The 17,113-nt window shown below is 35.7% G+C and overlaps 1 protein-coding gene and 1 long non-coding RNA gene across 2 annotated transcripts; one reads left to right on the top strand and one right to left on the bottom strand.

The window, feature by feature from the left end:
* Nucleotides 1–11,184: 11,184 nt before the first annotated feature.
* Nucleotides 11,185–12,383, bottom strand: LOC132695903 (uncharacterized). The gene is made up of 2 exons (XM_060660479.1): nucleotides 12,244–12,383; nucleotides 11,185–11,537 (listed from the first exon to the last, which is right to left on the bottom strand). The coding sequence occupies exons 1-2, from the start codon at nucleotides 12,287–12,289 to the stop codon at nucleotides 11,185–11,187; spliced, it is 399 nt and encodes a 132-aa protein (XP_060516462.1). The 5' UTR covers nucleotides 12,290–12,383.
* A 321-nt stretch (nucleotides 12,384–12,704) lies between these two features.
* Nucleotides 12,705–16,817, top strand: LOC132695904 (uncharacterized). Its single transcript, XR_009617909.1, has 4 exons — nucleotides 12,705–12,841; nucleotides 12,902–12,965; nucleotides 13,022–13,350; nucleotides 16,270–16,817. It is a non-coding gene; the product is annotated as an uncharacterized LOC132695904 (long non-coding RNA).
* The last annotated feature ends 296 nt before the right edge of the window (nucleotides 16,818–17,113 follow it).

Here is a 17,113-nt window from a genome sequence, read left to right as displayed (position 1 = left end):
TAATGGCCGTTTGCAGTAGGTAGGTTTCGAACCTACGCTGCCATGGAGAATCTGATTTCTAGTCAGATGCCTTAACCGAGAGACCAAGGCTAAATCTGTTTGAAAGTCGAACTATTTCTGGTAATTTGCCATGCGTTGAAATATAAGTCTATTATATTTTTATAAATTTATGTACTCAATCTACATATTTGAGAAAAATTTCTGAGCTGAGCTGTTAATTAACAAATATATATTTCACGCAAAACAATGGCCGTTTGCAGTAGGTAGGTATCGATCCTACGCTGCCATGGAGAATCTGATTTCTAGTCAGACGCCTTAACCGACAGACCAAGGCTAAATCTGTTTGAAAGTCGAACTATTTCTGGTGATGTGCCATGCGTTGAAGTATAAGGCCATTATATTTTTATAAATTTTTGTATTCAATCCCCATATTTGAGAAAAATTTCTGAGCTGAGCTGTTAATTAACAAATATATATTTCAAGCAAAACAATGGCCGTTTGCAGTAGGTAGGTTTCGAACCTACGCTGCCATAGAGAATCTGATTTCTAGTCAGACGCCTTAACCGACAGACCAGGGCTAAATCTGTTTGAAAGTAGGAATATTTCTGGTGTTGTGCCATTTGAAATATAAGGGCATATGTATGCATATTGTTTTAAATTTATGCACCCAATCCCCATAATTGACAAAATTTTCTGGGCTGAGCTGCTAATTACAAAAATTATATTTCAAGCAAAACAATGGCCGTTTGCAGTAGGTGGTAGGTTTCGAACCTACGCTGCCATAGAGAATCTGATTTCTAGTCAGACGAGTTAACCGAGAGAGCAGGGCTAAATCTGTTTGAAAATAGGACTATTTCTGGTGATGTGCCATTTGAAATATAAGGGCATATGTATGCATATTGTTTTAAATTTATGCACTCAATCCCCATAATTGACAAAATTTTCTGGGCTGAGCTGCTAATTACAAAAATTATATTTCAAGCAAAATAATGGCCGTTTGCAGTAGGTAGGTTTCGAACCTACGCTGCCATGGAGAATCGGATTTCTAGTCAGACGCCTTAACCGAGACACCAAGGCTAAATCTGTTTGAAAGTCGAACTATTTCTGGTAATTTGCCATGCGTTGAAATATAAGGCCATTATATTTTTATAAATTTTTGTATTCAATCCCCATATTTGAGAAAAATTTCTGAGCTGAGCTGTTAATTAACAAATATATATTTCACGCAAAACAATGGCCGTTTGCAGTAGGTAGGTATCGATCCTACGCTGCCATGGAGAATCTGATTTCTAGTCAGACGCCTTAACCGACAGACCGGGGCTAAATCTGTTTGAAAGTCGAACTATTTCTGGTGATGTGCCATGCGTTGAAACATAAGGCCATTATATTTTTATAAATTTACGTACTCAATCCCCATATTTGAGAAAAATTTCTGGGCTGAGCTGTTAATTAAAAAATATATATTTCAAGCAAAATAATGACCGTTTGCAGTAGGTAGGTTTCGAACCTACGCTGCCATGGAGAATCTGATTTCTAGTCAGACGCCTTAACCGAGAGACCAAGGCTAAATCTGTTTGAAAGTCGAACTATTTCTGGTAATTTGCCATGCGTTGAAATATAAGTCTATTATATTTTTATAAATTTATGTACTCAATCTACATATTTGAGAAAAATTTCTGAGCTGAGCTGTTAATTAACAAATATATATTTCACGCAAAACAATGGCCGTTTGCAGTAGGTAGGTATCGATCCTACGCTGCCATGGAGAATCTGATTTCTAGTCAGACGCCTTAACCGACAGACCAAGGCTAAATCTGTTTGAAAGTCGAACTATTTCTGGTGATGTGCCATGCGTTGAAATATAAGGCCATTATATTTTTATAAATTTTTGTATTCAATCCCCATATTTGAGAAAAATTTCTGAGCTGAGCTGTTAATTAACAAATATATATTTCACGCAAAACAATGGCCGTTTGCAGTAGGCAGGTATCGATCCTACGCTGCCATGGAGAATCTGATTTGTAGTCAGACGCCTTAACCGACAGACCAAGGCTAAATCTGTTTGAAAGTCGAACTATTTCTGGTGATGTGCCATGCGTTGAAATATAAGGCCATTATATTTTTATAAACTTATGTGTTCAATCCCCATATTTGAAAAAATTTTCTGGGCTGAGCTGTTAATTAAAATATATATATTTCAAGCAAAACAATGGCCGTTTGCAGTAGGTAGGTTTCGAACCTACGCTGCCATAGAGAATCTGATTTCTAGTCAGACGCCTTAACCGACAGACCAGGGCTAAATCTGTTTGAAAGTAGGAATATTTCTGGTGTTGTGCCATTTGAAATATAAGGGCATATGTATGCATATTGTTTTAAATTTATGCACTCAATCCCCATAATTGACAAAATTTTCTGGGCTGAGCTGCTAATTACAAAAATTATATTTCAAGCAAAACAATGGCCGTTTGCAGTAGGTAGGTTTCGAACCTACGCTGCCATAGAGAATCTGATTTCTAGTCAGACGAGTTAACCGACAGACCAGGGCTAAATCTGTTTGAAAATAGGACTATTTCTGGTGATGTGCCATTTGAAATATAAGGGCATATGTATGCATATTGTTTTAAATTTATGCACTCAATCCCCATAATTGACAAAATTTTCTGGGCTGAGCTGCTAATTACAAAAATTATATTTCAAGCAAAATAATGGCCGTTTGCAGTAGGTAGGTTTCGAACCTACGCTGCCATGGAGAATCTGATTTCTAGTCAGACGCCTTAACCGACAGACCAAGGCTAAATCTGTTTGAAAGTCGAACTATTTCTGGTGATGTGCCATGCGTTGAAATATAAGTCTATTATATTTTTATAAATTTATGTACTCAATCTACATATTTGAGAAAAATTTCTGAGCTGAGCTGTTAATTAAAAAATATATATTTCACGCAAAACAGTGGCCGTTTGCGGTAGGAAGGTATCGAACCTACGCTGCCATGGAGAATCTGATTTCTAGTCAGACGCCTTAACCGAGAGACCAAGGCTAAATCTGTTTGAAAGTCGAACTATTTCTTTTAATGTGCCATGCGTTGAAATATAAGTCTATTATATTTTTATAAATTTATGTACTCAATCTACATATTTGAGAAAAATTTCTGAGCTGAGCTGTTAATTAAAAAATATATATTTCACGCAAAACAATGGCCGTTTGGAGTAGGTAGGTATCGAACCTACGCTGCCATGGAGAATCTGATTTCTAGTCAGACGCCTTAACCGACAGACCGGGGCTAAATCTGTTTGAAAGTCGAACTATTTCTGGTGATGTGCCATGCGTTGAAACATAAGGCCATTATATTTTTATAAATTTACGTACTCAATCCCCATATTTGAGAAAAATTTCTGGGCTGAGCTGTAAATTAAAAAATATATATTTCAAGCAAAATAATGACCGTTTGCAGTAGGTAGGTTTCGAACCTACGCTGCCATGGAGAATCTGAGTTCTAGTCAGACGCCTTAACGGAGAGACCAAGGCTAAATCTGTTTGAAAGTCGAACTATTTCTGGTGTTGTGCCATGCGTTGAAACATAAGGCCATTATATTTTTATAAATTTACGTACTCAATCCCCATATTTGAGAAAAATTTCTGGGCTGAGCTCTTAATTAAAAAATATATATTTCAAGCAAAATAATGACCGTTTGCAGTAGGTGGGTTTCGAACCTACGCTGCCATGGAGAATCTGATTTCTAGTCAAACGCCTTAACCGAGAGACCAAGGCTAAATCTGTTTGAAAGTCGAACTATTTCTGGTAATGTGCCATGCGTTGAAATATAAGTCTATTGTATTTTTATAAATTTATGTACTCAATCTACATATTTGAGAAAAATTTCTGAGCTGAGCTGTTAATTAACAAATATATATTTCAAGCAAAACAATGGCCGTTTGCAGTAGGTAGGTTTCGAACCTACGCTGCCATAGAGAATCTGATTTCTAGTCAGACGCCTTAACCGACAGCCCAGGGCTAAATCTGTTTGAAAGTAGGAATATTTCTGGTGTTGTGCCATTTGAAATATAAGGGCATATGTATGCATATTGTTTTAAATTTATGCACTCAATCCCCATAATTGACAAAATTTTCTGGGCTGAGCTGCTAATTACAAAAATTATATTTCAAGCAAAACAATGGCCGTTTGCAGTAGGTAGGTTTCGAACCTACGCTGCCATAGAGAATCTGATTTCTAGTCAGACGAGTTAACCGAGAGACCAGGGCTAAATCTGTTTGAAAATAGGACTATTTCTGGTGATGTGCCATTTGAAATATAAGGGCATATGTATGCATATTGTTTTAAATTTATGCACTCAATCCCCATAATTGACAAAATTTTCTGGGCTGAGCTGCTAATTACAAAAATTATATTTCAAGCAAAATAATGGCCGTTTGCAGTAGGTAGGTTTCGAACCTACGCTGCCATGGAGAATCGGATTTCTAGTCAGACGCCTTAACCGAGACACCAAGGCTAAATCTGTTTGAAAGTCGAACTATTTCTGGTAATTTGCCATGCGTTGAAATATAAGGCCATTATATTTTTATAAATTTTTGTATTCAATCCCCATATTTGAGAAAAATTTCTGAGCTGAGCTGTTAATTAACAAATATATATTTCACGCAAAACAATGGCCGTTTGCAGTAGGTAGGTATCGATCCTACGCTGCCATGGAGAATCTGATTTGTAGTCAGACGCCTTAACCGACAGACCAAGGCTAAATCTGTTTGAAAGTCGAACTATTTCTGGTGATGTGCCATGCGTTGAAATATAAGGCCATTATATTTTTATAAACTTATGTGTTCAATCCCCATATTTGAAAAAATTTTCTGGGCTGAGCTGTTAATTAAAATATATATATTTCAAGCAAAACAATGGCCGTTTGCAGTAGGTAGGTTTCGAACCTACGCTGCCATAGAGAATCTGATTTCTAGTCAGACGCCTTAACCGACAGACCAGGGCTAAATCTGTTTGAAAGTAGGAATATTTCTGGTGTTGTGCCATTTGAAATATAAGGGCATATGTATGCATATTGTTTTAAATTTATGCACTCAATCCCCATAATTGACAAAATTTTCTGGGCTGAGCTGCTAATTACAAAAATTATATTTCAAGCAAAACAATGGCCGTTTGCAGTAGGTAGGTTTCGAACCTACGCTGCCATAGAGAATCTGATTTCTAGTCAGACGAGTTAACCGACAGACCAGGGCTAAATCTGTTTGAAAATAGGACTATTTCTGGTGATGTGCCATTTGAAATATAAGGGCATATGTATGCATATTGTTTTAAATTTATGCACTCAATCCCCATAATTGACAAAATTTTCTGGGCTGAGCTGCTAATTACAAAAATTATATTTCAAGCAAAATAATGGCCGTTTGCAGTAGGTAGGTTTCGAACCTACGCTGCCATGGAGAATCTGATTTCTAGTCAGACGCCTTAACCGACAGACCAAGGCTAAATCTGTTTGAAAGTCGAACTATTTCTGGTGATGTGCCATGCGTTGAAATATAAGTCTATTATATTTTTATAAATTTATGTACTCAATCTACATATTTGAGAAAAATTTCTGAGCTGAGCTGTTAATTAAAAAATATATATTTCACGCAAAACAATGGCCGTTTGCGGTAGGAAGGCTTCGAACCTACGCTGCCATAGAGAATCTGATTTCTAGTCAGACGCCTTAACCGACAGACCAGGGTTAAATCTGTTTGAAAGTAGGACTATTTCTGGTGTTGTGCCATTTGAAATATAAGGGCATATGTATGCATATTGTTTTAAATTTATGCACTCAATCCCCATAATTGACAAAATTTTCTGGGCTGAGCTGCTAATTACAAAAATTATATTTCAAGCAAAACAATGGCCGTTTGCAGTAGGTAGGTTTCGAACCTACGCTGCCATAGAGAATCTGATTTCTAGTCAGACGCCTTAACCGACAGACCAGGGCTAAATCTGTTTGAAAATAGGACTATTTCTGGTGATGTGCCATTTGAAATATAAGGGCATATGTATGCATATTGTTTTAAATTTATGCACTCAATCCCCATAATTGACAAAATTTTCTGGGCTGAGCTGCTAATTACAAAAATTATATTTCAAGCAAAAAAAATTATCGTTTGCAGTAGGTAGGTTTCGAACCTATGCTGATAGAGAATCTGATTTCTAGTCAGACGCCTTAACCGACAGACCAAGGCTAAATCTGTTTGAAAGTCAAACTATTTCTGGTGATGTGCCATGCGTTGAAATATAAGGCCATTATATTTTTATAAATTTATGTAGCCAATTCCCATATTTGAGGAAAATTTCTGGGCTGACCTGTTAATTAAAAAATATATATTTCAAGCAAAACAATGGCCGTTTGCAGTCGGTAGGTTTCGAACCTACGCTGCCATGGAGAATCTGATTTCTAGTCAGACGCCTTAACCGACAGACCAAGGCTAAATCTGTTTGAAAGTCGAACTATTTCTGGTGATGTGCCATGCGTTGAAATATAAGTCCATTATATTTTTATAAATTTACGTACTCAATCCCCATATTTGCGAAAAATTTCTGGGCTGAGCTGTTAATTAAAAAATATATATTTCAAGCAAAATAATGATCGTTTGCAGTAGGTAGGTTTCGAACCTACGCTGCCATGGAGAATCTGATTTCTAGTCAGACGCCTTAACCGAGAGACCAAGGCTAAATTTGTTTGAAAGTCGAACTATTTCTGGTAATGTGCCATGCGTTGAAATATAAGTCCATTATATTTTTATAAATTTATATACTCAATCCCCACATTTGAGAAAAATTTCTGAGGTGAGCTGTTAATTAAAAAATATATATTTCACGCAAAACAATGGCCGTTTGCAGTAGGTAGGAATCGAACCTACGCTGCCATGGAGAATCTGATTTCTAGTCAGACGCCTTAACCGACAGACCAGGGCTAAATCTGTTTGAAAGTCGAACTATTTCTGGTGATGTGCCATGCGTTGAAATATAAGGATATTATATTTTTAAAAATTTATGTAGTCAATCCCCATATTTGAGAAAAATTTCTGGGCCGACCTGTTAATTAAAAAATATATATTTCAAGCAAAACAATGGCCGTTTGCAGTAGGTAGGTTTCGAACCTACGCTGCCATAGAGAATCTGATTTCTAGTCAGACGCCTTAACCGACAGACCAGGGCTAAATCTGTTTGAAAATAGGACTATTTCTGGTGATGGGCCATTTGGAATATAAGGACATATGTATGCATATTGTTTTAAATTTATGCACTCAATCCCCATAATTGACAAAATTTTCTGGGCTGAGCTGCTAATTACAAAAATTATATTTCAAGCAAAATAATGGCCGTTTGCAGTAGGTAGGTTTCGAACCTACGCTGCCATGGAGAATCTGATTTCTAGTCAGACGCCTTAACCGGCAGACCAAGGCTAAATCTGTTTGAAAGTCGAACTATTTTTGGTGATGTGCCATGCGTTGAAATATAAGGATATTATATTTTTAAAAATTTATGTAGTCAATCCCCATATTTGAGAAAAATTTCTGTTCCGACCTGTTAATTAAAAAATATATATTTCAAGCAAAACAATGGCCGTTTGCAGTAGGTAGGTTTCGAACCTACGCTGCCATAGAGAATCTGATTTCTAGTCAGACGCCTTAACCGACAGACCAGGGCTAAATCTGTTTGAAAACAGGACTATTTCTGGTGATGGGCCATTTGAAATATAAGGACATATGTATGCATATTGTTTTAAATTTATGCACTCAATCCCCATAATTGACAAAATTTTCTGGGCTGAGCTGCTAATTACAAAAATTATATTTCAAGCAAAATAATGGCCGTTTGCAGTAGGTAGGTTTCGAACCTACGCTGCCATGGAGAATCTGATTTCTAGTCAGATGCCTTAACCGAGAGACCAAGGCTAAATCTGTTTGAAAGTCGAACTATTTCTGGTAATTTGCCATGCGTTGAAATATAAGTCTATTATATTTTTATAAATTTATGTACTCAATCTACATATTTGAGAAAAATTTCTGAGCTGAGCTGTTAATTAACAAATATATATTTCACGCAAAACAATGGCCGTTTGCAGTAGGTAGGTATCGATCCTACGCTGCCATGGAGAATCTGATTTCTAGTCAGACGCCTTAACCGACAGACCAAGGCTAAATCTGTTTGAAAGTCGAACTATTTCTGGTGATGTGCCATGCGTTGAAGTATAAGGCCATTATATTTTTATAAATTTTTGTATTCAATCCCCATATTTGAGAAAAATTTCTGAGCTGAGCTGTTAATTAACAAATATATATTTCAAGCAAAACAATGGCCGTTTGCAGTAGGTAGGTTTCGAACCTACGCTGCCATAGAGAATCTGATTTCTAGTCAGACGCCTTAACCGACAGACCAGGGCTAAATCTGTTTGAAAGTAGGAATATTTCTGGTGTTGTGCCATTTGAAATATAAGGGCATATGTATGCATATTGTTTTAAATTTATGCACCCAATCCCCATAATTGACAAAATTTTCTGGGCTGAGCTGCTAATTACAAAAATTATATTTCAAGCAAAACAATGGCCGTTTGCAGTAGGTGGTAGGTTTCGAACCTACGCTGCCATAGAGAATCTGATTTCTAGTCAGACGAGTTAACCGAGAGAGCAGGGCTAAATCTGTTTGAAAATAGGACTATTTCTGGTGATGTGCCATTTGAAATATAAGGGCATATGTATGCATATTGTTTTAAATTTATGCACTCAATCCCCATAATTGACAAAATTTTCTGGGCTGAGCTGCTAATTACAAAAATTATATTTCAAGCAAAATAATGGCCGTTTGCAGTAGGTAGGTTTCGAACCTACGCTGCCATGGAGAATCGGATTTCTAGTCAGACGCCTTAACCGAGACACCAAGGCTAAATCTGTTTGAAAGTCGAACTATTTCTGGTAATTTGCCATGCGTTGAAATATAAGGCCATTATATTTTTATAAATTTTTGTATTCAATCCCCATATTTGAGAAAAATTTCTGAGCTGAGCTGTTAATTAACAAATATATATTTCACGCAAAACAATGGCCGTTTGCAGTAGGTAGGTATCGATCCTACGCTGCCATGGAGAATCTGATTTCTAGTCAGACGCCTTAACCGACAGACCGGGGCTAAATCTGTTTGAAAGTCGAACTATTTCTGGTGATGTGCCATGCGTTGAAACATAAGGCCATTATATTTTTATAAATTTACGTACTCAATCCCCATATTTGAGAAAAATTTCTGGGCTGAGCTGTTAATTAAAAAATATATATTTCAAGCAAAATAATGACCGTTTGCAGTAGGTAGGTTTCGAACCTACGCTGCCATGGAGAATCTGATTTCTAGTCAGACGCCTTAACCGAGAGACCAAGGCTAAATCTGTTTGAAAGTCGAACTATTTCTGGTAATTTGCCATGCGTTGAAATATAAGTCTATTATATTTTTATAAATTTATGTACTCAATCTACATATTTGAGAAAAATTTCTGAGCTGAGCTGTTAATTAACAAATATATATTTCACGCAAAACAATGGCCGTTTGCAGTAGGTAGGTATCGATCCTACGCTGCCATGGAGAATCTGATTTCTAGTCAGACGCCTTAACCGACAGACCAAGGCTAAATCTGTTTGAAAGTCGAACTATTTCTGGTGATGTGCCATGCGTTGAAATATAAGGCCATTATATTTTTATAAATTTTTGTATTCAATCCCCATATTTGAGAAAAATTTCTGAGCTGAGCTGTTAATTAACAAATATATATTTCACGCAAAACAATGGCCGTTTGCAGTAGGCAGGTATCGATCCTACGCTGCCATGGAGAATCTGATTTGTAGTCAGACGCCTTAACCGACAGACCAAGGCTAAATCTGTTTGAAAGTCGAACTATTTCTGGTGATGTGCCATGCGTTGAAATATAAGGCCATTATATTTTTATAAACTTATGTGTTCAATCCCCATATTTGAAAAAATTTTCTGGGCTGAGCTGTTAATTAAAATATATATATTTCAAGCAAAACAATGGCCGTTTGCAGTAGGTAGGTTTCGAACCTACGCTGCCATAGAGAATCTGATTTCTAGTCAGACGCCTTAACCGACAGACCAGGGCTAAATCTGTTTGAAAGTAGGAATATTTCTGGTGTTGTGCCATTTGAAATATAAGGGCATATGTATGCATATTGTTTTAAATTTATGCACTCAATCCCCATAATTGACAAAATTTTCTGGGCTGAGCTGCTAATTACAAAAATTATATTTCAAGCAAAACAATGGCCGTTTGCAGTAGGTAGGTTTCGAACCTACGCTGCCATAGAGAATCTGATTTCTAGTCAGACGAGTTAACCGACAGACCAGGGCTAAATCTGTTTGAAAATAGGACTATTTCTGGTGATGTGCCATTTGAAATATAAGGGCATATGTATGCATATTGTTTTAAATTTATGCACTCAATCCCCATAATTGACAAAATTTTCTGGGCTGAGCTGCTAATTACAAAAATTATATTTCAAGCAAAATAATGGCCGTTTGCAGTAGGTAGGTTTCGAACCTACGCTGCCATGGAGAATCTGATTTCTAGTCAGACGCCTTAACCGACAGACCAAGGCTAAATCTGTTTGAAAGTCGAACTATTTCTGGTGATGTGCCATGCGTTGAAATATAAGTCTATTATATTTTTATAAATTTATGTACTCAATCTACATATTTGAGAAAAATTTCTGAGCTGAGCTGTTAATTAAAAAATATATATTTCACGCAAAACAGTGGCCGTTTGCGGTAGGAAGGTATCAGTAGATGTATAGTGCCGATATAAGCAACAGAAACCGTACATAACCTCAATTTCCTAACCCCCCCGCAGCGGGGCCCCCCCGCGCGTGGCGTCCTAGTGTCCCCCCTGTCTACCAGAGTGCGCTCCGCCCCCCACCCAGCTTGTGTAGCGTCCTGTTTTGCCCCGGTTCCGCCCGTCGCTGCTAGATGTCGCGCGCTTGTGTAGCGTCCTGTTTTGCCCCGGTTCCGCCCGTCGCTGCTAGATGTCGCGCGCTCCGACCGTCGTAGGCCCCCCCGGTAGAGGGCGGTGACGCGGTGGATCGGGAGGATAATTAAATAAACTTGAATTTTAATACATTTTATTTTATTTTATTTATAAAATTGGTCTGGCGAGGAGTTTCTTCTTCTTTTTATGTCGATTCAGTCGACCATCCCATTGTTCCTGTTCCTTGCGTTGTTCTTCTTCCCGTTCCCGGAGGAAATCTAAATACGAAGTGCACTCCTCGCCGTCCCACTCCGTCGACCACCCACCCGGGTACTCCTGCTGCTCCTTTGTTTCTTTTGATCCACCGGGTTGCTCCTGCTGCTGGTGATGTTCCCTTGTCGTTGCATGTCGTACCGGGAATTCTAACCCCCGGTACTCTTTGTGTGATTTGAATATGTGACGCCCTAAGCGATGCGCCAACATAATATGCGACTTGTCATACGGACAAACCGCGATTTTTTCTAGAACAAAACAAAGTATGATATGTAGCGTTTCCTATAAAACACACATTTTTTTTAAACAAAACTTCCAAAAAGGGGGGTTATCAAATAATTTTAAAAATTGTTTTTTAAGTTATACGCGCATACCAAAATTCACGTTTCAATTCACTGTCATTTAAATGTACGTGTATTATTGTCAAAAGGGCAAACTGTAATTTTTTAGTACAAAAAATAAACAAAAATATGTATATATTTCGCGTTTTCCCCATAAAACGCACATTTTTGAAACAAAACTTTCAGTAAGTGGGGGGTCATCAAATAATTTTTAAAAAATTGTTTATTTTTTAAAAGCCAAAATTCCCTATTCACTGTCATTTAAAAGATATTAAAAACGCTCAATTTAATTCGATTATTATTGTCAAAAAGGCAAACTGCAATTTTTTAGTACAAAAAATAAAACATATTTCGCGTTTTCCCCATAAAACGCACATTTTTGAAACAAATTTAAAAATTGTTTATTTTTTAAAAGCCAAAATTCCCTTTTCCATTCACTGTCATTTAAAAGATATTAAAAACACTCAATTTAAATCGGTTATTATGCAACGTAAAAAAGATGAGTATCATATTTTAAAAACAGGTAGAAACTAACCAAAAAAGTGATAACCCAAACTGAAACCCACAAGAAAAGACGCGCACTGTATAAAGGTAATTAAAATATAAAACTTACCAGTTGTAGGGTCGTAGGGAAATGGACATCGCACTTCTGTATTCATTGCACTGAATATAGTCTATAATACACATGCAACGTATTTATACACATGCACTCCCTTCCATGGTTGAATTAAAAGTCGAAAGGTCTTCTACCCACAAGCACCAACGCCGATTTGAATAGACGCGATGTTGTCGCCAGACAACCGTGCAGGTAGAAGTCTCAAGGTCAACACGCTTTCACACGGGAACGCAACCGCTTCGGACGTTGGACGAACGTATGTTGCCGCAAAAGATCAAGGCCAACTTGCTTTCATTTTTTACAATCTCCGTATGGGATGTGGAATTTCAAAACGCGCCGAGTCTAAATGTCAAGTTGTTTTGCTTGTTGAGAATAATAATTAATTGCCCCCTTTATATTTGCTCCGTGGGATTAACGTAATGGGAAAAATTTGTTGCAACGCATGTGGAGGTGTCTTCGTTTGTTAACTTTTAGAAAGTATTCTCGCACCGTATAAATACATCTCATTTTTCTCTGTTTTGTCAGTAGTTGTTTTTGGTATTATTCGTGCAACGTGGAAGCTAACTTAGTGGTTTGGTGTTCGTACAAAAAAGCAGTAAGTACCTTTTTTATTGTTTTATTTTAATTCTTTAACATTTGTTATTATTTTATAAAGGTCTTAAAGATCATCTTAGTACTCTCAACCCGTAACCGCAAATAGAATAGCAGCAATCTTAAGCGTAAGTTTTTTTTATTTTTTTTATTTTGAGATAAAATAATTAATAATAATTTATAGATGGACTTAAGTCAACTGAATCAAACCTGTCTTGCAGAAGGTGATTTTGAGCAGCCGATTGTCAAACTGCATGAATTGCCGATAGGCGTTCCGTTTAAAATTACTAGAGCCAAAATTGTTAATACAAAATTTGGCAATTCCGTGTTGCTGCAATTAGAAAATTCCGTAGTATTTCTTCCTACTCGCGTGACAGAAGCTTTCCGTCCGAGACTAGAACACTTTGCGTCGGGGCAGTACAAACTGGTCTACGAGGGATCCAAAGATATTGGAAAGCCCAACTCTTTAAAGAAATTCAAAATAATTCAAAATTAATCAACATATTATACAGGGTAAGTCTTATTTACTGTTATATATTTAATAAACCACGATGCGCGTAAAGCAGATCATTCATAGAGCGCAAATCTTAATTTTAACCTTACAAAAATTAAAAAAGCATATTTCCGACAAGTTCACTCTTAGAGATAGTGATGTGTGGCTTAGGAGACTAAATAAAAATATTGAATCTTGCAACCAAATCGTTTCTAACGAAAAGGATTTATCTATTGGGTTAAAAAGAAAATTACAAACTACAATTCAACATCTGAAAGCTATTAGAAAAATTATTCTTAATTATCAACATAAGCATTTTGGATTGGGATTACAAAGTAGTAGCCGTGAGACAAACACAAATGAAATGGTTGTATGGGAATCGGTAGCGTCGTGTTTCCAGGGAAGAGTTCAGACCGGTGTCATAATTAATTTACTTCATAAAGATTTAATTCAATTTTTAAACGATTGTCGTCCAATATTTCAACAAAAAATTAGTCAAATTTTAAAGAAATTTTTATTGCTGAAAGTAAATACCACATTTTGCGGTGAATTTATTAAGGCAAAAAATGATGTCCAAGGCGAAGTTGATGTTAAATATCTGACTACCGGAAATGCTGTAGTTGATTTAGGAACAGAATTGAATGATTGGTTTGTTGAAAATGTGCAAGATAAAATTTTAAATCAAATGTCAGAGTTTCAGGAACGTGATTCCGGGTGGGCTTTAAATAATATTATTTATTTAGAGATTAACATTAATAAATTTGAAATGGGTAACGGGTCATCCTTCGTTGAGTTGCCTAAAGAAATTGCGAATAAAAGGGCTTGTATTAACATTAGAAATGACGATCAAGCGTGTTTTTATTGGTCAGTTGTATGCGGACTCTTTCCAGCACGTTTTCGTCAGTATTTACCCTCTTCATATCCATACTACAAAAGTGTTTTGAAAACTTAAAATTTACAAACACCTATGGAAATGAATAAAATAAGCAAATTTGAAAAAGACAATGATATTTCCATCAATGTTTATATCTTAGAGTTTAATAAAAATGAAAAAACTAGTTTTTATTCCGTGTTACCTGCACGATTAACAAAAGAAAAACGCGAAAAACATTCAAATTTGTTGTTAATACAAAATAAATATTATCCAAAAGTTAATGATTTTGATCCTGATCCGCAAGATAATGATTATGAAGAAATAAAATATCACTATTGTTACATTAAAAATTTGTCTCGATTAGTTTCCTCACAGCTCAGTAAATATAATCACAAGAAATACATTTGCGATAGGTGTTTGAATTATTTCAATAACGAAACTCGTCTACATGACCACGAAACAATATGTTCCAGTTTCAATGAGTATAAAGTGTCTTTTCCCAAATATGATTACGTTGAATTTCGAAACCATATATATAAACAAAGGACTCCGTTTGTAATTTACGCCGATTTTGAGAGTCAATTGAGAAAAGTAAATTTGAAAATTTCAGATAAAACCTCGAAATACCAAAAGCACGAAGCTTACAGTGCTGCATATTACTTTAAATGTTCTTATGATGATTCAATATCATTTTTCAAAAGTTATCGTGGTCTAGATTGTATTGATTGGTTCGTGGAGGAAATATCTAATTTATCAAAATTTGTTCGTTCAAAATTACGATTCATCCAGGGATGATTCCTATATCATGTACTTTGACGTCAATAACCTCTATGGCAAGGCCATGTGCGAGCCTCTTCCTTACGGAGGATTCGACTGGATGTCTCATCAAGAGATTGATTCATTTAATGTCATGAACATTCCAGATGAATCTTCCCAAGGATATATCCTAGAGGTAGACCTGGAATACCCGCAGAAATTACATGACACACATAGAGATTTTCCATTTTGTGCCGAACATCGAGTGCCCCCCAATTCAAAGTTACCAAAACTAATGACTACTTTGTATAATAAAGAAAAATACGTCATACACTATCGCAATTTAAAACAGGCTCTCAAAAACGGTCTCGTACTAAAGAAAATTCACAAAATATTAAAATTTAACCAATCTCGTTGGTTGAAATGTTATATCGATCATAATAATAAATTAAGAACCCAAGCAAAAACAAAATTTGGTATAAATTTATACAAATTGTTTAATAATGCCGCTTACGGTAAAACAATGGAAAACATTCGCAAGCATCGTATTGTTAAATTTGTTAAAGCGTGGGATGGTCGCTACGGTGCGAAAAATTTAATTTCTAGTCCTAGATTTCACAGTAGAACCATACTTGATAACAATTTGTTGCTTATAGAATTAAAAAAAACGGAACTTTGCTTTAATAAGCCACTTTATATTGGAATGTCCATATTGGATTTGTCGAAAACGACCATGTACGAGTTTCATTATAATTACATGCTTCCAAATTTGGGTCCCGAAAAATGTAAAATTCAATACATGGATACGGACAGTTTCATTTATAATATCAAATGTTATGACGCATATGAAAGCGTTATTAAGGCCGATTTAACAAAATTTGACACGTCTGATTATCCTAATGACAATCCCTATAATATACCGCAAATCAACAAAAAGGTTTTGGGGTTGATGAAGGATGAGACTAATGGCACCATCATTAGTCATTATGCTGGGTTAAGGTCGAAAATGTATACTTTCAAAATTTTAACGGGTTCGGTAGTTAAAAAGTCAAAGGGTATTCAGTACAATATTGTAAAAAATAAAATTTCATTTGATGACTACGTAGAATGCTTAACAAATTTTAGGGAAAAGTACGCCACTCAACGAACCATTCGTTCATACACTCACAATGTATTTAGCATCGAACAAACAAAAGTTGCCTTGAGTCCTTTAGACGATAAACGTTATCTTTTGCCGAATTCATATGAAACGCTTCCGTGGGGACATTATAAAGTGCCCTAATTATTTTTTAATATATTTTTGTTACAGATTATGGTCAAACAACTTACATTAGAAAGCCTTTGTATTATAACAATTTGCGAAAATATTAGGTGTAGTGCTGATTTTTTGCTTGAGTCACCTTTGCCTTGGAAACTAACGATACTAATATTTAAATATTATTCGAAATATAGATGGAGGTACCTTAAACAATTAGCGCTCCAGTCTGATGGCAATTCTTTATTAAATTTAGAATTCATTCTGTTGAATAAGAGATTTGGATCGTCTTACAGAAATAGCATTTTGGCAACTCCAACCATTGATTTTGACGGAGAATCCGCTTACTGTTTATGGGTCAGTTATTACAGGATAAAATATTCGGAAATTTTAGTTTGTAAATCTTGTCACTTTATATTTCAAGTAGTTAAAAAATTTAAAAAGAAAAATTTTAGACTTTTATTGGATCACTATCATTTACAGCTGGATATAAATAATTTGAATGATGTATATCACGATAAACAATTTTGGTGTCAAAGCTGCTTTGAAGAAGTTTTGTTCACTGTAGAAACTGAAGATGAATGTAATCTAATGCTTCACAATGAGAGGAAATATGGAAAAAGTTACGCTTTTCTGATAGTCCATTGAACTATTAATACTGTGGTTTTATTATAAAATATGTAACTGTAGATAAGGCTTTTATGTATTGATTGTATTCCATTGTATTGCAACAAGAATAAACATGTATATATTTAGACGCTATTTTCTTTTTTACCACCACCACAACACCGCATAATAATTACACAGAAGTTTGTAATTGTATAATTTATTTATTATATACATTATTACTATTTTACAATTTCGTTAAATGCTAAATTATTAAATTGTTCTAGTTTTC

This window comes from Cylas formicarius, unplaced genomic scaffold, assembly GCF_029955315.1.
Source record: "Cylas formicarius isolate icCylForm1 unplaced genomic scaffold, icCylForm1.1 PGA_scaffold_141__1_contigs__length_23115, whole genome shotgun sequence".
Classification (NCBI taxonomy): domain Eukaryota; kingdom Metazoa; phylum Arthropoda; class Insecta; order Coleoptera; family Brentidae; genus Cylas; species Cylas formicarius.
The sequence above is the reverse complement of the archived record's forward strand: the minus strand, read 5'-3'. Positions and strand labels throughout refer to the sequence as shown.